Below are 21,903 nucleotides of genomic sequence, written 5' to 3'. Positions count from 1 at the left end.
CGGCGCTGCTTATGATATTGCTTATATGCCCTTATGAAAGCCTGCATGCAGTTTTTTCGTTTAATTGAAACTCCCCCTTAATGTTCTCTCAAAGTTTCACCTTAATATCCTTAGCGTCTTTAGTTACAGGAACTGTAGTGATAGTATTGATAGTATATGTAATGCCTTTTGGTGATTTGAATATCACTTTCATCAAGTCCAGGAAGTTTCAAATAGATACAATTAGCCATTGCTGTGACATTGCTGATATAACCTTTTGATAATCTGTACATTTGTGATTTTCATTTTAATGCTCTTAGCCTTCCAAATAGTTACAATATAGGTAGTAGTTGAAACAGCAGCATTAGTAGTAACAGTAAATCTAGCAGCGGTAGTAACATAAAGGTAGTAGTGGTGGTAGTTGTAGTAGTAGTAATAGCGCACAAACATTACCTTTGTGGTTAATTGATCATCTCCCTTATCATTTCTTTAAAGTTGCAAACTAATATACTCAGTCATTCCAAGTTACACACTTATGACAGCCCGCATATGCATAACTTCCCTCGACCTGTAAAGGCTCACCTGGATTTCCTTATTTCTTGGAAAGTAAAGGTCAAACATGCATACCTTTCTTAATAACATATACTATATGTAAAATGTGAACGAATTGCCTAACTTGCAGCCATTGTTCTAGGGGGTGTGAGGGGGTTGACGTTCCTAAAGGCATAATTACAAGATTTTTCGACAATGCTGAAGAAAGTAGACGTCTCAAAATTTGATTTGATGTTTTTTTAGGAAAATAATTATCGTGCGAGGGGGGGGGGGTTCTGTTTGCCCTCAATTCAATTTTGACTGTTAAGAAGAGAATTATAACTTTCAGGTTCCAATCAAATGAGCCTATCAAAAGTATATGCAACCACTAGTTCCTAAGAGTCATAAATGCATTCGGGGTATGACTTACATTCCTTGTCCCTAGGTTCTGGGGGGGCATTTCAACCCCAAAGGCATTTTATGTGTTCTTTAGACTATTTTGAACAAAATAGCTATCTCAAAATTTCTATCAGATGCATTTGGGGAAAAGAAGACACGGGGTGGGCCTACTTGACCTCCTATAACTTTTGACTCTTAAAAAGTACACAATAACTTTCGATTTCTAAATGAATGAGCCACCTCCGAAGTTTATGCGACAACCCTTTCCCAGGGCAACTAATATAGCTTATTGTGCTTGTCCTGCGGTCCGTCGGGGGCGAGTTGTCATCCCAAAAGACATAATTACTGGACCTTTCTAATATTTTAACAAAATTATTATCTCAAAATTTTCATTGGATGTGTTTAAGAAAATAATGGGCGATAGGAGGGAAGGGGACTGGTTGCCCTGCCACCCCTTTCGAAAATTAAAAATAACACTAAAACTTTCAATTTTTAATCCAATGTACCCCTTCTAAAGTTTATGCGATCACCCTTTCCATAAAAAAAAACCTTATATGCCCCTGGGGCATAAATTACAACCCTTGCCCTGAAGGCTCTGGTGGATTCAAAATGGGATCAAAATTTTGATTGGATGTATTTGGGGAAATGAATAGTGTATGGGGGACTGGTTGTCCTCAAATCATCTTCAAATGTTAGAAAGGGCAATAGAACTTGCTATTTCCAATGGAATAAGCCCCTTTCGAAGTTTCTGCGACAACTCTTTCTATACGAAGTGCAATCGCGCTGCCAATGGAAGTGCAAATGGAATTTACGGGCATGGGGGGAGGGGGCTTGTTGCCCTCCAATCACTTTTGACAAATAAAAAGGGCACTAGTTCTTTCAATTTCCAATTGAACGAGCCTTTTTGAAGTTTCTACAACAACAAATTGCTATCTCAAAATTTATATCAGATGCACTTTGGGAAAATACGACGTGTAGGGTAGCTTGCCTTCAATCACTTTCACTCTTAAAAAGGGCACACGAGCTTTTGGCTCCCAGGCCAATGACCCCACTCTGAGGTTTATACAAGCTCCCTTTCTATAACAACCTTATATACCCCCAGGGCATGACTTACAACCCTTGTTTCCAGGTTCTGGGGGACGTTTTCAACACCAAAGGTCTTCTTATATGTAATTTAGACTATTTTGAACAAAATGGCTATCTCAAAATTTCTGTCAGATGTATTTGGGGAAAAGAAGACGCAGTGTAAGGCTTGTTTACTTCATAACGCTTTTGACTCTTAAAAAGCACACAAGGACTTCACTAATTGAATGAACCACATCCAAAGCTTATACGACAACCCTTTCCATGAGAGTCGTAGGGGGGGGGTGTCATCCCCAAACACATAATTATTAGACCTTCCTAATATTTTTAACAAAATTGTTATCTCAAAATTTTGATTGGATGTGTTTGAGCAAATGATGAGCCAATGGAGGGGGGGGGGGCTGTTTGTCTTGTAATCCCTTTGAATATTAAAAAGGGCACTAAAACTTTCAATTTATAATCCAATGAACCCCCTCCCAAAGTTTATATTTATAATCCCCTCCAAAGTTTATGCGACCACCCATTCTACAAAAAAACCTTATATGCCCCAGGGGCATAATTTACAACCCTTGCCGTGAGGCTCTAATGGGGGGAGGGGATAAAAAATTGAATTGGATGTAGTTGGGGAAATGAATAGTGTAGGGGATCTGATTGCCCTCAAATCACCTTCAACAATTAGAACGGGCAATAGAACCTGCTATTTCTAATCGAATAAGCCCCTTTCGAAGTTTCTGCGACAACTCTTTCTATACGAAGTGCAATTGCGCTGCCAATGGAAGCGTAAACGCCAATGGAGGGGGATTGTTGCCCCCAACCGCTTTTGACTATTAAAAAGGGCACTAGCCCTTTCAATTTCCAATCGAATGAGCCTTTTTCGAAGTTTCTGCAACAACAAAGGGCTATCTCAAAATTTCTATCAGATGCAATTTGGGAAAAATTCGACATGGGGGGGGGTGGATTGGCTGCCCTCCGATCACTTTGACTTTTAAAAAGGGCAAAATAACTTTTGGCTACCAATCTAATGATCCCACTCCGAGGTTTGTACAGGCACCCTTTGTAAAAGAACCTTATACGCCCCCAGAGCATAACTTACAACCCTTGCCCTGAAGGCTGTGGAACTATCATCCTCAAAGACACATTTTCCGGACATTTCAACTACGCTGAACAAGTTTGCATTCTCAAAATTTTATTGGATGTGTTTGGGGAAATGATGGGCGTGGGGGGGTCTGGTTTCCCTCCAATACCTTTCAACTATTTATATTGGCGCAAGCCCTTTCAATTTACAATCAAGTGAGCCCCCTTTGAAGCTTGTACAACAACTCCTTCTATATGAAATGCCCTGGTGTATGAAAAAAAAATAATAAAAAAATACACAGTGCACACATCGCTCTTTACTTAAGCAGTGCTATTGCGCTGTCTATGATCTTTGGACTATTTTTAAACAAATGGGCATCTCAAAATTTCTATCAGATGCATTTGGGGAAAACAGAACGTAAGGGGAGAGGCTAGTTGCCCTTCAAATCTTTGACTCTTATAAAGAACACTAGAACTTCTGATTTCCTATCCAAAGAGCCCCCATCCAAACTATATACGACCATCTTACAGCCCTTAAACCCTTTGCCCTGAGAGCTATGGGTAGGGTTGTCATCTTCTTAGACATAATTAATGGACCTTTCAATTACGCTGAAGAAAAAGGCTATCTACAAATTTTGATTGAATAAAATTAGGGAAATGATGGGCGTTGGGGGGGGGAGGGGTTGCCCTTCAATAACTTTCGACTGTTAAAAAGGGTACTAAATGTTGCAATTTCCTATCAAATAAGCCCCCTTTTGAAGTTTTTACGACAATTTCTTCTGCACGAAGTGCCCTGGTATAAAACCAAAAAAGAGGGTGTAGCTGCCCTCCTATCACTTTGAATTTAAGAAGGGCGATAGAACTTCTGATTACCAGTCCACTGAGCCCCAACAAAGTCTATACGGTCACACTTTCTATAAAAGCTTGCTGTGAGGGCTGTGGTGGGGGGAGAGTTGTCATCTTTGAAGACACAATTACTGGACCCTTCAACAACGTTGAACAAAATGGCTATCTCAAAATTTTGATTTGATGTGTTTGGGGAAATGATGGGTGTGGTAGGGGGCGGGGGCTGGTTGCCCAACAATTACCTTTGACTATCAACAAGGGCACTAGCCTTTTCAATTTCCAATGAGCCTCTTTTAAAATTTCTACGACAAATTCTCCTATATAATATTCCCTGGTCCAAAAAAAAGTAAAAAACCAAAAGAAAAATATATATTGTACCAACATCACTTTTTATTTAGGCAGTGCTATTGCACTGCCAATGATATAAAAGACTACTTAATTAAATAGGTTTAGTTGTAATTTTAATTATTCAAGTTGTGAGTAAATAATTTCAATAGTTTCATATTTGACTTAACCAGTCAAACAGTTCGTGTTAACGAACTGTAGTAAGGAGCGACCCGGCTGAATAGTAAACGAGACTCTAATAAACGGAATTTTGATGCTAAATTATACATCAAAAGAATCAGATTTTCATGCTGATTTTAAATATATAAGTTTCATCAAATTTAGTCTTTGTCATCAAAAATTACGAGCCTGAAAAAATTTGCCTTATTTTAGAAAATAGGGGAAAACACCCCCTAAAAGTCACAGAATCTTAACGAAAATCACACCATCGCATTCGGCGTATCAGAGAACCTTATAGCAAAATTTTCAAGCTCCTATCTACAAAAATGTGGAATTTTGTATTTTTTGCCAGAAGACAAATCACGGGTGCGTGTTTATTTGTTTGTTTTTTTTTTCTTTTCCCCAGGTGTCATCATATCGACCAAGTGGCCCTAGAATGTTGCAAGAGGGCTCATTATAACGGAAATGAAAAGTTCTAGTGCTCTTTTTAAGTGACCAAAAGATTGGAGGGCACCTAGGCCCCCTCCCACGCTCATTTTTTCTCCAAAGTCAACAGATCAAAATTTTGAGATCGCCATTTTGTTCCGCATGGTCAAAAACCATAATAACTATGTCTTTGGGAATGACTTACTCCTCCACAGTCCCTGAGGGAGGGGCTGCAAGTTACAAACTTCGACCAGTGTTTACATATAATAATGGTTATTGGGAAGTGTACAGTCGTTTTCAGGTTTTTTTTTTGGTTTTGGGGGTGGGGTTGAGGGGATGGGGCTATGAGGGAAGATCTTTCCTTGGAGAAATATGTCATGGGGGAACATAAATTCAATGAAAAGGGTGCAGAATTTTCTAAAATTACTATAAAAAAAACAATGAAAAAATAAACAGAAAAGTTTTTTCAATTGAAAGTAAAGAGTTGCATTGAAACTTAAAACGAACAGAGATTATTACGGATATGAGGGGTTCTAAAAATACTTTAGCATAAAGAGCGAGGTATTTAGGAGGAGATAAATACGCTATCGCTCTTTATGCTATAGTATTTTTAGTAATTTCAACTATTTATTCTACGGCCTTTCTGATTCAGGGGTCATTCTTAAAGAATTGGGACAAAACTTACGATTTAGTGTAAAGAACGAGGTATTAACGAGGGTACAAACCCCCTCATATACATAATAAAAATTAAAGAATATAAAAGTTTGTTACGTAAGTTAATTCTTAAGTTACGAATATTTTTTATTAATAAAAAAATTCGTTAAAAATTAAAATTTTAAAGTTGCCTTTTTGTATAACCGAAAAATTTCATGGCAACTAGGCCTCCTTCCCCATCCCTTATTTCTCAAATTCGTCTGATCAAAACTAAGAGAAAGCCATTTAGCCAAAAAAGGAATTAATATGCAAATTTCATTTTAATAATTTATGTGTGGAGAGCCAAAATCAAACATGCATTAATTCAAAAGCGTTCAGAAATTACATAAGAAAACTATTTTTTTTAACTGAAATTAAGGAGCGACATTAAAACTTAAAACGAACAGAAATTACTCCGTATATGAAATGGGCTGTCCCCTCCGCAATCACTCGCTCTTTACGCTAAAGTTTGACTCTTTTCCACAATTCTGCTTTTGAAACAATTAAAAGCTTTAGCGTAAAGAGCGAGGGATTGCGGAGAGGACAACCCATTTCATATACGGAGTAATTTCTGTTCGTTTTAAGTTTTAATGTTGCTCCTTACTTTCAGTTAAAAAAAACTAGTTTTTTTTATGTAATTTCCTACGAGAACACTTTGGCTAGTAGAACTTTTGTCCATATTAATAAAGATAAACTACAGAATGATTTCCTTTGGTAGTTTTAAAGAATAACGGTCGTTTTTTTTTATTTTTCTTATTTTTTTATTATTTGTTTATTTTTATTATGTTAATTATTTTTTTATTTTTTTAATTTCAAGCTGTTCAAGTTTTTTCAAGCTGTCTTGTCGAATCTATCATCTCTATTTTACCATCTGCAAACGTCTCTATCCAGGTGTAAAAAAATGTATCCAGTTATCCACCATCCATAATAATTATTTTAGTTTCTTAGTGTACCATTTTTAGGAAGTAACGATCCTACCAAGAGGCATGTATTCAGGGTGTTCTTTTTAGAGGGTGGGGAGGGCACAATTAAGGAAAAGGGCAGAAAATCAAAAACTAAGTACTTCAAAAACTAAGAAAACCGTGAAAGTTTGAAAATTTGGGATTGAGAAACTTTGGGATATTTTAATACCCTATACAACGAAAATACTATCATTTCGTTTCTGTTGTCTTACTCATTTTCTAGGGTGCCCTAAATACTAGCCATACCGTCAAAGCATGAACGTTGGTCAATCCAAGGGAGGGAAACTAGCTTGACCCCCTTCTCTTTGCTTGAGTGCAGCAAAACTTTGTATAATTTTCACTTTTATTTCTCTCACTCTGTCATGGGAAAAGAGACGCTCAAATTTTGGTCATATCCAAAGATTTATAAATTTATTGTATAAAGAAATTTCCTAGGCCCTCTAATCATTGTATGTATTAAGAAAGTAGAAGAAACGCTGCTTACCTGGGGGCTCGCCCGTCCCCGTGGATGATGTATCTTCTTCGCCTAAGAAATCGTTGAACTGAGCTAAAGCCAGGTCAGTTGCATATTGAGCTGAATTACTTGTATCTGCAAAAAAGGTATAAAATTAAATTATCACCAGGTAAACTCATTTTCTAAGTGAAACTAAAAAGGATCCCCAGAAAAAAAATTAGAAAAAAAAAAGATTAAAAAACTATTCAAATAAAGTGATCAAAAATATTCATTATTGGGTTTTAATAAAATACTCAAATCTTTAATGGGAAAAAATATTCCTTTTTTACGCCCTTCGATAGAGAGAACAAACTTTGGTGAAATTTATATGGAGTAGGCTCGATTTGTTATCGAACATGGGACTATTTTCTATTTAATTCTAAAGCCTATTCTAAATCCTTATTTTCAGGGAATTTCTTCATTCGTTAATTTTCATTTATTTCGTAGTCCATTAATCCTTGCTTTTAGGAAATTTATCAATGCATTATTTTTTCAATCATTTTCTTACCCTATCAATTCTTTTTTTGAAATTCCTCAATCATTATTTTTAATTCAATTTCTTGGTCTATTATTCTTTTTTTTTGAAAAATTCCTAGCTCATTAATTCTTATTTTTAGAAAATTTTGAAGTCCATTTTTTCTATTCAATTTTCTAGTTCATAAATACTTATTTTTATGGAATGTAGTTTTGAGATTTAAAGTCGAGAGCTAACCAAGCCCAGGAGGCTTCATTTACGATTCGATGTAATCATCCCTGGTGCTTTTCTCTTAAACGCAGATTTTGTTGTCCATTATTTTTTGTTGTCTATGTTTACGTACAGTATTTGTTATTGGGAAGTATGCATACATATTTAGGGTGAAAAGAGGAGGACGAACTTTCTGGTGCCAGGATTTTGCAAGTCTAAAATTTTCCATATCGAGGGAAGATTTCAGAGGGTACACTTTTCAGGGGAAATTTACACTGGGGGAATTTGCCAGAATTCCTATATGAAATTTCTTTATACGTCTTGTTTTCTCTTTACCGATTCAATTTTACTTGTGGAGATGTTAAGAGTAATTTTCCAGGGTAAATTTTCGCCCAGGTTGAATTGTCCAAAGGATATTTTTTTTATGGGAAGGGGAACTTTTCCGTGGGAGTGGAGCCAGATATCTTGACATTACTTAAAAAACGGTCAAAAATTAAAAAAAAAAAAATTCAACTGAAAGAAAGGAGCAACAGAAAAATTTAAACGAGCAGAAATTATTACGTATATGAGGAGGGCTGCCCCCTCCTCAACACCTCTCTCTTTACACTAAAGTTTAAATTTTGTCCCAGTTTTTAAAAACGACTCCTGAAACACAAGGGTCGTTTAATTAAAACAATAAGTAACTTTATTTTGAATGCCAGAAAACTTTATCGTGAAGAGTGAGGTGTTAAGGAGGTGCAATCACTCTCATAAACGTAATAATTTTTGTTCATTTTAATTTTTAATGTTGCTCCTTACATTCAGTTGATTAAACTTGTTTTTTTTTATTTAATCTCTATTGGAAGTGGACAGGGAATTGCAAGTATTATCTAGGTTACACTTAAAGCTAAAAGTCATTACGAAAACAAACTTTCACGAATTCTAAAGAGTTCCATTCCCTAAAAACCGGCGGGGAGTCGCGTTAGACATTACACCATTAGAGTAACCAAGGTTGTGCCTCCCTTGACCAGAGCATCCTTTTCATTTTGAAAACCGAGCAAAACATATTTAGCCTAGGTAGCATTGACATAACTTTTTTTTTCTCCAGCGTTAGCAAGCTACTGGAACATCATAGCAAGATTGTTAAACGTTTATTTGAAAGCAGATACATAGACCTACGTGCCTTTTATAAATTCGTTTTGATGATACCAGAGTGAATGCAATATGGTATTAAAAACGACAATTTCAGGCCCTTTTCCACATAGTTAAATTAATACGTGATTTAATCGTCACGTTATTATCTCACAAAATAAGTTCTTAGTGCAAGAGCTATAAACCCTTTAAAAAAAGCGGAATCTAGGTTAGTGTTTTTCTTAATTTATGAAAAAAGTTAAACATAACAAAAAGTGACGATTTAAATTTAGTATTAGTTAACAGGAAAAGACGATAAATTGTGTTTTTTCACAGTTAAAAAAAGTTTGGAAGAATAGAAAGATAAGTCTACAAACCAAGATTAGAATATTGGAAGCTACAGTGATGACAGTGGTCAAATATGGCTCTGCAGCAGGGGCACTCCGAAAAGCAGATGAAAATTTACTAGATGTTTTCCAGAGAAATTGCCTACGGATTGTTCTGGGTACCCGGCTGACTGACCGTATTTCAAATAGTAGGTTGTACGAAAAGTGTGGTTCAATCCCGCTTTCTGGGGCTATAATGAAAGAAAGGTTGAGATGGCTAGGCCACGTTTCTACGGATGAAGGATGACAGATTACCGAAGATTGTCGTTTTTGGCCAACCGTCTGGGGCTACACGGAAAGCAGGTCGTCCTTGTCTGGGTTGGGAGGATGTCATAAATAAAGATTTAAAGGAAATGGGAAATTCCTGGGAGGGTGTAAAGAGGGAAGCTTTAAATAGATTAGATTGGAGGAGGAGCGTGCGTAGCTGTGTTGGCCTCAAGTGGCTTGGTGCTGCAGTGAGTTATTAGTAGTAGTAGTTAGCCAAGCTTCTGTACAACAATTTAATATAAAGAGTCAATAATTAATAAAGATTCTAGAAAGTGCAAGAAAGAGAAATATTTTACTAATTTTTGCACAGTCTCAGTAGAACATCCGATATAATATGTTGGAAATTCATGCAGATTAATTTTGGAGTCACGGTGTCGGACAATGAGTAAAAAAAATGTAAAAACTTCGAAAACTACATTAAAAATGTAAATATAGCACCATGTTAACGAGCGTAGCACACCCAGAGGTTCAAAAGAAATAAATTTAACGTTATGATAACGAGTGTGCAAGGGCCAAGGGTTGAGTCAATTGATAAAGGCGAAGGCTACGGCAAACGGAGGGAGGCAAAAAAGGCCGGCTAGGCCGTCTTTTCTGCTTGTATTACATAAAATGATGTGGCTGTCCGTTCGTTTTTGCACTGGATCAAAAGCCAAACTAATAAAACTAGAAACATGAAAATATTTTGGAATAGCTTTAGAACCACGAGAACGGCTATATGACTATAGAAATACAAAAAAAGATAGCAACATAGAATGAGGTCATGTGATCTCGGACATTCACGGTAACACACATACAAGCAGCACCTAAAACTCCAAGCGTTGTCAAATAGCTAAATTTGACAACGCTTTTCGGCCGAAAAAAATTCAAACATAAAAATCTGTTGATTCCCAAAGACAACTAGATCTTCGAAGGGAAGCTATGGCTTCCTAAGTTGACTGGTGTTATACAAGGATAGAAAGTTCAGGCTGCATACCATACTAAGTGGAGGGAGTAGAAAGGGGACTAAAACCCTAGGAGAGATCTTTGCTAGCTTAAAAAATTATATGTTTTGTCAGAACTAGATGACTATTTTACAATCTACTTTCCAATCTTTGTATAACATTAGTATCTTAATATTATTCAGTGTCGAAGAAGATCTACCAAAAGGCCTTTAAGAAAAATGTAGAGAGGAGTTTACCTTGTCTTCGAACGGGAGTAGCCAACTGGGATCAGGGGACACTTGCTCTCCTATATTTCAAAAGTACATTTTTTTTGTATTTTCATTGAGAAATTGCTTTTCTCTGTTTCCATTGGTAAATAATAATGATAATAAAAAAAAATCACTTTTAATTTTGTAAAATATAGTCAAGAAAAACTTTAGTCTAGAGGATACTAGAGATATATGTTTTATTAGAACCATTTTTACTATTATTATTATTTAGAACTATTTTGCGATCTTTCATAATGTAATAAATATACCGGGAGCAAGTTCGGTACCTGGAATTATAGAGCTTATCAATAAACTTACTATGATTCGTGTTAACTGGTGGTGGCAAAGGCTCTACAGGAAACTGTACATCTCTTGGCACAGTTGTCGTTACACTATCATCTCCATCTCGTAGTCGTAGCACAACAGACCGATGAAACTCTAACAGATCTTCACCAACAAGCCGCTGAACAAAATTACTGGGAACAAGACCTCGTCTACCGTCTAAGAGTTCTCCGTCAAAAAATCCATCCTAAATGAAAGCTTTTAAGTAAAGAACAATTACAATTAACTGAGATTATCAGAAGAGAATATTATATATTTCATTTGGCAATATTTAAATAACAGCATGTCTAAGAGCATAAAAGTTTGTAAAAGGATTTTTAAAATAAAACCACTTTCGAATTTAATCTTTGTGAGTGTGGGATGACGGGTCACTGAAGATTGTCCTTTTTTATCAAATGAGATTTTTGCCAGATGGCTTCAGATGGCTCCTTTGCCATCTGAAATCAAATAAAAAGAAGGTCGTCTCCAAATGGTACGGGAAGAATTAATGTAAAACTATTTCAAAGAAATTAGTACTACATGGGAGGGGGTCAGAACTTAGCTCTTGTCGGAACATAAGCATTATTTCCATGAAAAAATTGCAAGTCATCTAAACACCGTTTGAATTATTCCAAGCTCTTTAGTATCTAAGTTCACTACAATGAAATATTTTGCACATGCTTTCTATTTGCTCTATGACTCTTCTTTCAATTGTTTTCGTAGATTTGGGAGAGGATAGTTTTCAGGTTGTTAGAAAATTTTATTTCAACCAGAAATCCAATGGGACCTATCCCCTGGAAACACTGCACGGTATGGCGTCGACCAAATTCACGAACTGACGTAGTAGTAAATATGTACAAATTGAAAACTATCAACTGTTGGTCCTACAGGGTCCTCGTAGAGACCTTTTGAAAAAGCAGAAAAATTACATTGATCTCTAAAAATTATAAGATCTCTAAAAATCGTAGCCACAAGATCTCTAAAATTTTGTTTTTTTACGGGGTAGGTTAGTTTTACTCTTAGGCTGCAATATAGTTCATGATTTTATATTATTCCTTTTTTCAATATTAAATAGAAAAAACAGGTAAACTTAGCAAGGAGCGACATTAAAACTTAAAACGAACAGAAATTACTTCGTATTTGAAAGGAGATGCTTCCTCATAAACGCCCCGCTCTTTACGCTAAAGTTTGACTCTTTCTCTTAACTCTACTTTTTAAAACAGTAAAAAACTTTAGCGTAAAGAGCGGGGCGTTGATGAGGAAGCATCTCCTTTCAAATACGAAGTAATTTCTGTTCGTTTTAAGTTTTAATGTCGCTCCTTACTTTACGTTAAAAAAACTTGTTTTCTTTTATTTAATTTCTGAACGTTTTTGAATCAATGCATGTTTTGATTTTGGCTCTCCGCAGATGAATAATCAAAACAAAATTTGCATATTCATTTTTTTTTCTACATGGCTTTCTCATAGTTTTGATCGAATGATTTTGAGAAAAAAGGAGCGACGGAGGAGGCTTATTTACCCTCCGATTTTTGGTTACTTAAAAAGGCAACTGGACTTTTAATTCTTTACGAATGTTTTTATTAGTAAAAGATATACGTAACTTACAAATTAGCTTACGTGGGGAACTTTTGTATTCTCATGTTTTTATTACGTATACGAAGGGGTTCACCCCCTCGTCAGAACCTCGCTCTTTACACCAAAGCTTAAATTTTGTTCCAATTTCTTAAGAATGACCCCTGAATCACAAAAGCCGTAGAATAAATAGTTGAAATTACTAAAAATACTTTAGCTTTAAAAAGAGCGAGGTATTAGGAGGAGGTGAGCCCATCATATGCGTAATAATTTCTGTTCATTTTAAATTTTAATGCTTCTCCTTACTTTCAGTTGAAAAAACTTTTTCATATTTATTTTTTCATTGTATTTCTTTTTTAAATAATGCTAGATAATCCTGCGCTCCCTTCATGAAAATTTTCTTCCCCCATGAAAAATTCCTCCAAGGAAAGTTCCCCCGACATATCCCCCTCTTCTCAACTAAAATCAAATCAACTAAAATTCTTCCCCCAACCTAAAAATTCCCCTGAAAACGTCTGTGCTCTTCCAAATAACCATTGCTATATGCAAGCACTGGTCTAAGTTTGTAACTTGTGGCCCCTCCCACGGGGACTGTGGGGGAGTAAGTCGTCCCCAAATATATAGTTATAAGGTTTTTTGAGTACGCTGAATAAAATGGCTATCTCAGAATTTTGATCTGGTGACTTTGGGAAAATAAATAGCGTGGGAGGGGGCCTAGGTGCCCTCCGATTTTTTTGGGTCACTTAAAAAGGGCACTAGAAATTTTTATTTCCGTTAGAATGAACACTCTCGCAAGATTCTAGGACCACTGGATCGATACAAAAAAAAATAACAAACAAACAAATAAACACGCATCCGTGATCTGCCTTATGGCAAAAAATACAAAATTCCACATTTTTGTAGATAGGAGCTTGAAACTTCGACAATAGGGTTCTCTGATACGCTGAATCTGATGGTGCGATTTTCGTTAAGATTCTATGACATTTAGGGGTTGTTTTGTCCTATTTTCTAAAATAAGGTAAATGTTCTTAGGGTAAATTGATGGGTAAGACTAAACTTGATTAAACATATATATTTAAAATCAGCATTAAAATGTAATTCTTTTGATATAGCTATTGATATCAAAATTCTATTTTTTAGAGTTTTGGTTACTATTGAGCCGGGTCGCTCCTTACTACAGTTCGTTACTACGAACTGTTTGATTCCTCAACGATCCGCAACTATGAGGGAAAATCAGCCTCTAGAATATTCTGACAATCTAGAACAGGGGTTCTCAACTTTTTTTCCCCAAGGACCCGTTTTCCCCTCTTTTTATCTTGGTGGACCCCTTCATAGCTATTGGACATAAGAACAATTTTTTATTCTTCACTAATATAAATTTTAAGGTTTTAATTATCAAACAAATAGCATACGATTAAGCTTTATTTTTAAATGAAAACTAATTTAATACAAATTAAACATTCTAATATAATAATAATAATAATTATTATTATTATTACTAGTATTGTGATAATAACTACAATATTACAAGTTTCTACAAGTTTCTTCGATTGGCAAGCAACTAAAACTCATGGAGAGTAGAGCTCCTCAGGAAGTTTAATTCACTCCAACATTATTTATGTAAACTGGATAAAAAAAGCAGTTGAAATTAAGTTGTGTGATTAAAAAAAGAAGGCAAAGGCATGTTTATTCAATGAGATCCCTGTGGTTGATGCTTCTCGACAAGTTTCCTTATATTTGGTTCTATCGATGTTAATGATAGTTTATCATCCCTTTTTACAATGTCAAGTCTATTGCGAGCTTTTGATAAAATTAAATAAAAAAAACAAGTTTTTTCAACTGAAAGTAAGGAGTGACATCAAAACTTAAAACGCACAGAAATTACTTCGTATATGAAAGAGGCTGCTTCCTCATCAACGCCCCGCTCTTTACGCTAAAGTTTGACTCTTTCGCTCAATTCTTCTTTCTAAAACAGTAAAAAACTTTAGCGTAAAGAGCGGGGCGTTGATGAGGAAGCAGCCTCTTTCATATACGAAGTAATTTCTGTGCGTTTTAAGTTTTGATGTCACTCCTTACTTTCAGTTGAAAAAACTTGTTTTTTTTATTTAATTTCTGAACGTTTTTGAATCAATGCATGTTTTGATTTTGGCTCTCCGCAGAGGAATAATCAAAACGAAATTTGCATATTTTTTTTTGGCTCAATGGCTTTCTCATAATTTTGATCGAATCATTTTGAGAAAAAAGAGCGAGGGACGAAGCCTAGTTGCCCCCCGATTTTTTGGTTAATTAAAAAGGCAACTAGAACTTTTAATTTTTTACGAATCTTTTTATTGGTAAAAGATTTACGTAACTTATAAATTAGCTTACGTAAAGAACTTTTGTATTCTCATGTTTTTATTACATATATGAGGGGATTCGCCCCATCGTCAGTACCTCGCTCTTTACACTAAAGCTTAAATTGTATCCCAATTCATTAAGAATGACCCCCTGAATCACAAAAGCCCTAGAATAAGTAGTTGAAATTACCGAAAATACTTTAGCGTAAAGAGCGAGGTATTAGAAGGAGGTGAGCCCCTCATATGGGTAATAATTTCTGTTTGTTTTAAGTTTTATTGCTGTTCCTTACTTCCAGCTGAAAAAGCTTTTTCACTTTTATTTTTTAATTGTTTTTTTTAAAATAATGCTAGTAAATCCTGCTCTCCCTTCATGGAAATTTCTTCTCCCATTACAAATTCTCGAAGGAAAGTTCCCCCAGCATATCCCCCTCTTCTCAACCCCCCCAAAAAACCCAAAAAATCCTCCTGAAAATGCCTGTATACTTCCCAATAACCATTACTATATGTAAGCACAGGTCAAAGTTTGTAACTTGTTGCCCCTCCCTCGGGGACTGTGGGGGAGTAAGTCGTCCCCAAAGACATATTTATAAGGTTTTTCGACTACGCTGACTTTTGATCCGTTGACTTTGGGAAAATAATTAGCGTGGGAGGGGGCCTAGGTGCCCTCCAATTTTTTTGGTCACTTAAAAAGGGCACTAGAACTTTTCATTTCCGTTAGAATGAGCCCTTTTGCAACATTCTAGGACAACTGGGTCGATACGATCACCCCTGGGAAAAAAAAAAAAAAACAAAAAAACAAATAAACACGCATCCGTGATCTGCCTTCTGGCAAAAAATGCAAAATTCCACATTTTTGTAGATAGGAGCTCGAAACTTCTACAGTAGGGTTCTCTGATACGCTGAATCCGATGGTGTGATTTTCGTTAAGATTCTATGACTTTTAGGGGGCGTTTCCCCCTATTTTCTAAAATAACGCAAATTTTCTCAGGCTCGTAACTTTTGATGGGTAAGACTAAACTTGATGAAACTTATATATTTAAAACCAGCATTAAAATCCGATTCTTTTGATGTAGCTATTGGTATCAAAATTCCATTTTTTAGAGTTTTGGTTACTATTGAGCCGGGTCGCTCCTTACTACAGTTCGTTACCACGAACTGTTTGATTTGAGAAACACGACTAAATCCCGCTTCAACAAGATAAGATGTAGGAAAAGCAATAACGTAGAACTGCGCTTTATCCCAGAGCAAAGGGTACTTTGTAGCAACATCATTTGTTTTCCATATATTGTACTTTCCATCTTTGAATTTTGCACGCAATATTTCAACACTTTGTAGTTCGATGAGGGGCAAAGATAATTCTATTTCGGCAACATTAACTTCGAAAGGAATTGAAACCCAAATCGATATATCCATTCCGAGTAGGTCACTAAACCGATTCAAAATAATGTAAATTACAGTAGAAATTGAATTCTTAAAAATAAGGAGCGTTCTCAGTTGGTTTTCTTCATGGACCCCCAAAATATCATTGTGGACCCCCAATTTGTTGTGTTTTGCCTTTGGACCCCCGAAAATATTACGTGGACCCCTAGGGTCCATGTGGACCCCAGTTGAGAACCACTGATCTAGAACAATCTAGACAATCTAGAATATCTGACAAGTTTTCACCGTAAATCAACCGGGGGCTTTCTTCCGGGTGTGCTACAATCTCTGTCGTAAAACATGTAAACACTACATCGATCTACTTCTCAAATTTATCAGTAAAGAGGGTATTCAGATACTAAATTAATTTAAGCAATTTCAGAAATGCCCCCCTCCCTGACATATATGCCAAGTAATTCTTTTGGGACCTCTCAAAAGTTCACGTCCAATTCCACGAAAGCGAAGCACGTTCTAACAGCATATCATAAAGAAAACTCATTCAAGTTTTAAATTAGGGGCAAACTACAAATCTCATACTTCACAACTTTTAATTACACACTGCTTCAAACAGCTTTTGGAGCACGCCATTTAAAAACATGCCTTGTTGAATAATTTTAAAGACTAAACGAAGTCATTGCAATATGCAAATGCTTACTGGAGGAGTTCTGCAGCAGTATAATTATGTTTGTGAAAAGAAATCTTGAGCCTGAAAGAATTCCTTTAAGGCCTTAAATAATCTTCATCCAAAATATTTTTATATATATATAATATATACATATATATATATATATATATATATATATATATATATATATATATATATATATATATATATATATATATATATATATATATATATATATATATAGCGTAACATTTTCGTTGAGCTCTTTTTTAACATAATTTATTCAATGCCAGGTTCTATAGGCGTAAAAGCTTGCATTCATAGAGAGGAAATACAATGAAATATCCATTGAAATCATGGAATGAAACAGTTCGTGGTAACGAACTGTAGTAAGGAGCGACCCGGCTCAATAGTAACCAAAACTCTAAAAAATGGAATTTTGATACCAGTAGCTACCTCAAAAGAATTTTAATGCTGATTTTAAATATATAAGTTTCATCAAGTTTAGTCTTACCCATCAAAAGTTACGAGCCTGAGAAAATTTGCCTTGTTTTAGAAAATAGGGGGAAACACCACCTAAAAGTCATAGAATCTTAACAAAAATCACACCATCAGATTCAGCGTATCAGAGAACTCTATTGTAGAAGTTTCAAGCTCCTATCTACAAAATGTGGAATTCTGTATTTTTTGCCAGAAGGCAGATCACGGATGCGTGTTTGTTTGTTTCTTTTTTTTTTTGTTTTTTTTCCCCAGGGGTGATCTTATCGACCCAGTGGTCCTAGAATGTTACGAATTGGCTCGTTCTAACGGTAATGAAAAGTTCTAGCGCAATTTTTAAGTTACCAAAAAAATTGGAGGGCACCTAGGCCCCCTCCCACGCTAATTATTTTCCCAAAGTCAACGGATCAAAATTCTGAGAAATCCATTTTATTCAGCATAGTCGAAAAACCCTATAACTATGTCTTTAGGGACGACTTAATCCCCCACAGTCCCCGTGGGAGGGGCTACAAGTTACAAACTTTGACCCAGTGCTTACATATAGTAATGGTTATTGTGAAGTGTACAGACGTTTTCAGGGGTATTTTTTGGTCGGGGAAGGGGCTGAGAAGAGGGGGATATGTTGAGGGAACTTTCCATCGAAGAATTTGTCATGGGGGAAGAAAATTTCCATGAAGGGAGCGCAGGATTTTCTAGCATTATTTAAAAAGACAAAACAATGAAAAAATATATATGAAAAAGTTTTTTCAACTGGAAGTAAGGAGCAGCATTAAAACTTAAAACGAACAGAAATTATTACGCATGTGAGGAGCTCACTTCCTCCTAATACCTCGCTCTTTACGCTAAAGTAATTTTAGTAATTTCAACTATTTATTCTACATCTTTTGTGAATTAGGGGTCATTCTTAATAAATTGGGACAAAATTTAAGCTTTAGTGTAAAGAGCGAGGTACTGACGAAGGGCCCCCTTCTATATGTAATAAAAACATGAGAATACAAAAGTTCGTTACGTAATCTAATTTATAAGTTACGTATATCTTTTATTAATAAAAACATTCGTAAAAAATCGAAAGTTCTAGTTGCCTTTCTGGGTAACCAAAAAATCGGAGGGCAACTAGGCTTCCTCTCCCGCTCTTTTTTTCTCAAAATCATTCGATCAAAACTATGAGAAAGCCATTTAGCCAAAAAAATAAATATGCAATTTTTTTTAATTATTCCTCTGCGGAGAGCCAAAATCAAAACATGCATTGATTAAAAAACGATCAGAAATTAAATAAAAAAACAAGCTTTTTTAACTGAAAGTAAGGAGCGACATTAAAACTTAAAACGAACAGAAATTACTTCGTATATGAAAGAAGTTGCTTCCTTATCAATGCCCCGCTCTTTACACTAATGTTTTTTGCTCTTTTAAAAAGAAGAGTTGAGAGAGAGTCAAACTTTAGCGTAAAGAGCGGGGTGTTGAGGAGGAAGCAGTCCCTTTCATATACGAAGCAATTTCTGTTCGTTTGAAGTTTTAATGTCGCTCCTTATTTTCAGTTTAAAAAAACTTGTTTTTTATTTAATCAAATTAAAAGCAAAAAAACGAGTCAACAGGAGCTCTTTTTGGCATGTAAGTAAGCTATAGACTGATTTCTGGTGTTTTTCATGGTGGACAGAAGCAGTACGGTTTGGTGGCTATGGATTATTTGATTTTTTTTTTTTCTTTTGCTAAAGGAGTATCTGAGCACTAAGAGGAAAAAGGTGAAAAATCGCTCATATAGCTAAAGAGAATGGAGGTAATTGAACAAGAATAAGAGGTGGTTCTAAATAACAGTCAAACCATCAGAACTCAAAATTATTTGCTGAAGGGGGGGGCGGATATTAACCTAAATATCTTACAAGTATAGCTAAATCGCACTAATCAAATCTTTGTGAATTGATACAAGCAAAAATGGATGGTACACCTTTTGTTTCAGTTAGCAAAAATCCGTATCCAGGATTTTCTTTCGGAGGCGAAAGTGGGGTTACCAAAGGAATTTTTGTTCGGAAGGGCTTGACGGGTCTTTTTACGTAATTTTTAAAGAAAAATTTACGAGTTAGAGAAATAGTTTTGCTTTCTTAGGAGAAACAGTCTTTTTACTTTGATTTCTAAGGCCAGTTTAAGAGTAAATGAGATATTCCAGGGCAAGGGAGTTAAAATCCGCACCCCCCCCCCACTCCATTCCAGACACGATTTTTGTAATTGGCGCTTCATTCGGTTTTGACCAGCTAGACACTCCTTCCGTTATTCTGCGTTTAGTCGTTCTTCTTTATTGTCCGGCTTGCATTATGAATAAGAATTCAAAGGTTTTTTATGACGCATATATGAAATATGTAAGAGACACATTTATGATGCTTTTTCTCTGTTTGTGATTGTTTTTTTTTTGTTTTTTTTTTTTTAAGCTGAACTAATCGAAATGTATGTTTCTTTCTACGGTGCTTACTTTTTTCTGCACTTTGAATTGCGTTCCAGAAGCTCGTAAAAGCTTTCAAAAGAGTCGTATTTAGGACTCATTTTCAACTTTTTCCGATTGCTAGTTTGCAAATAAACTACTGCTAGTTTGCTAGTTTAGGATACGTATACAAAAGAGTCGTACTTCAGCACTTTTTTGAAAATCAGGCAAGTTAATTATTTTGATATATATATTTGTATATATATATATATATATATATATATATATATATATATATATATATATATATATTATATATATATATATATATATATATATATATATATATATATATATATATATATATATATATATATATATATATATATATATATATATATATATATATATATATATATATATATATATATATATATATATATATATATATATATATATATATATATATATATATATATATATATATATATATATATATATATATACACATATATATATATATATTGAAATGAAAATTCCGTTTTTAAGAGTTTTGGTTACTATTGAGTCGGGTTGCTCTTCATTTACAGTTCGCTACCAAACTGTTTGACATTTAAGATGACTCTTTAAACACAATGGCCATTTAATTAGAATGACTTGCTTGACTTGACCTAAGTCCCATCTGGCCTTGGTGGCTGTCTCGGGGCCTCTCTTCTCACGAGAGAATGTATTTGTCGAGTACACTGCTCTCTGTTTTGTGCCAATCTGAGAAGAACAGGGAGGTTGCAGTCGGGGAAGTTCTCCTTCCAGTGCTTCGGAGGGCGACCGCAAGGGTGAGAACCGTGGATGCGACCTTTGAAGGCAATTTTCGGTAGTTGCTCGTTGCACATGCGCTGGACGTGGCCAAGCCACTTAAATTGTTGGACATGGACCCTGTTCAGGATGGTAGTGTTACACTGCAGTCTTTTGAGTAGGTTGGTATTTGAGACTCCATCTACGTATGAAGTGCCAGCAATTCGATGCAGCAACTTTGTCTCAAACTTGACGATTCGCCAGGAGTCATCTGCTCTGACTGTTCATGTTTCACAACCGTAAATAGCTATAGGAATAATGATGGAGCAGAATAGTTTAAGTTTTAGCTTCACGGAGAATCGATTTTGCTTCCATATTGGTATCAGAGCTTTGAAGCTGGCGTTACCCAGAGCAAGGCGTATTTTGATATCCACTAAGTAATTATTGTCGCTCGTGATCTGGCTCACCAGATATGTGAAGCTGTATACTCATTCTATTTACGCTCCATTAAGCTTTATTTTTGGTGGGGATGGGTTATTGACCCTTGACACGCGCATGGCTTTCGTTTTATCCTCGTTGATTTTCATTCCGAAGGTTCTTGTAACTACTTTCAGGTTATCCGCTTTGGTTTGGAGTTCAGCGATGGATCCAGTGAGCATGTCAATGTCGTCTGCGTATGCCAGCTTGTCGGTTGCAATCCCTCCTATCATTGACCCATTGGTTGCTTGTACATACGACATTACACAATGGAGGAAGAGATGTGAGGTGAGAGGATGCATCCTTCCAAAACACCAACAGAAGTTTGGAATTCTTTGGTCGTTCCCTCAACTGTTTGTACTTGGCTTCTGAACCGCTCATATATGTTATGAATGAGTGATGCGATATTTGACGGGATTCCATAATGCAGCAGTATATACCAAAGGCCCTCTCTCCAAAATTAAGTCGAAAGCTTGTTTGAAGTAATTCTTAAACATCAAATAGTTCCAAACACCAAAAACAAGAAGAAACAATAGGAAATTTCTCAAGACAGTGGGAAACAAATTAGAATGAATATTTCATTCTAATATGAATGAAATCATTCTCATATGAATGAGAATGAATTTAAATTGTTCTCATTCATTTCAATGAATTGCCTCGTTTCATCAAAATTTATTTATCAGTCCTGGTTGAACTTCGCTGAGGTAAGGATACTGGGACTGTTTTGAAATACTTTTCATTTTAGTTTTATTGATTTTAGTCTCTTGTAAGTTGTTTCTTCTTTTATTTTTTTTTATTGCTGAGGACGGCCCTTCGACATAGGGCC

General features: G+C 35.5%; 1 protein-coding gene across 12 annotated transcripts in view; it reads right to left on the bottom strand.

Annotated features, from left to right (window-relative positions):
- The window catches only part of LOC136034132 (RIMS-binding protein 2-like), a 317,880-nt gene that overhangs the window by 112,129 nt on the left and 183,848 nt on the right, over window positions 1-21,903 (bottom strand). For all 12 annotated transcript variants that reach the window (XM_065715293.1, XM_065715294.1, XM_065715292.1 and 9 more), the window contains 2 exons: window positions 10,946-11,156; window positions 6,982-7,086 (listed from right to left, as the gene is read on the bottom strand). In XM_065715293.1, coding sequence (XP_065571365.1) covers window positions 6,982-7,086; window positions 10,946-11,156 — 316 coding nt within the window. The remainder of the gene's footprint in view (window positions 1-6,981; window positions 7,087-10,945; window positions 11,157-21,903) is intronic.

The sequence above is a fragment of the Artemia franciscana genome, chromosome 12, assembly GCF_032884065.1.
Source record: "Artemia franciscana chromosome 12, ASM3288406v1, whole genome shotgun sequence".
Taxonomy (NCBI): domain Eukaryota; kingdom Metazoa; phylum Arthropoda; class Branchiopoda; order Anostraca; family Artemiidae; genus Artemia; species Artemia franciscana.
The sequence above is the reverse complement of the archived record's forward strand: the minus strand, read 5'-3'. Positions and strand labels throughout refer to the sequence as shown.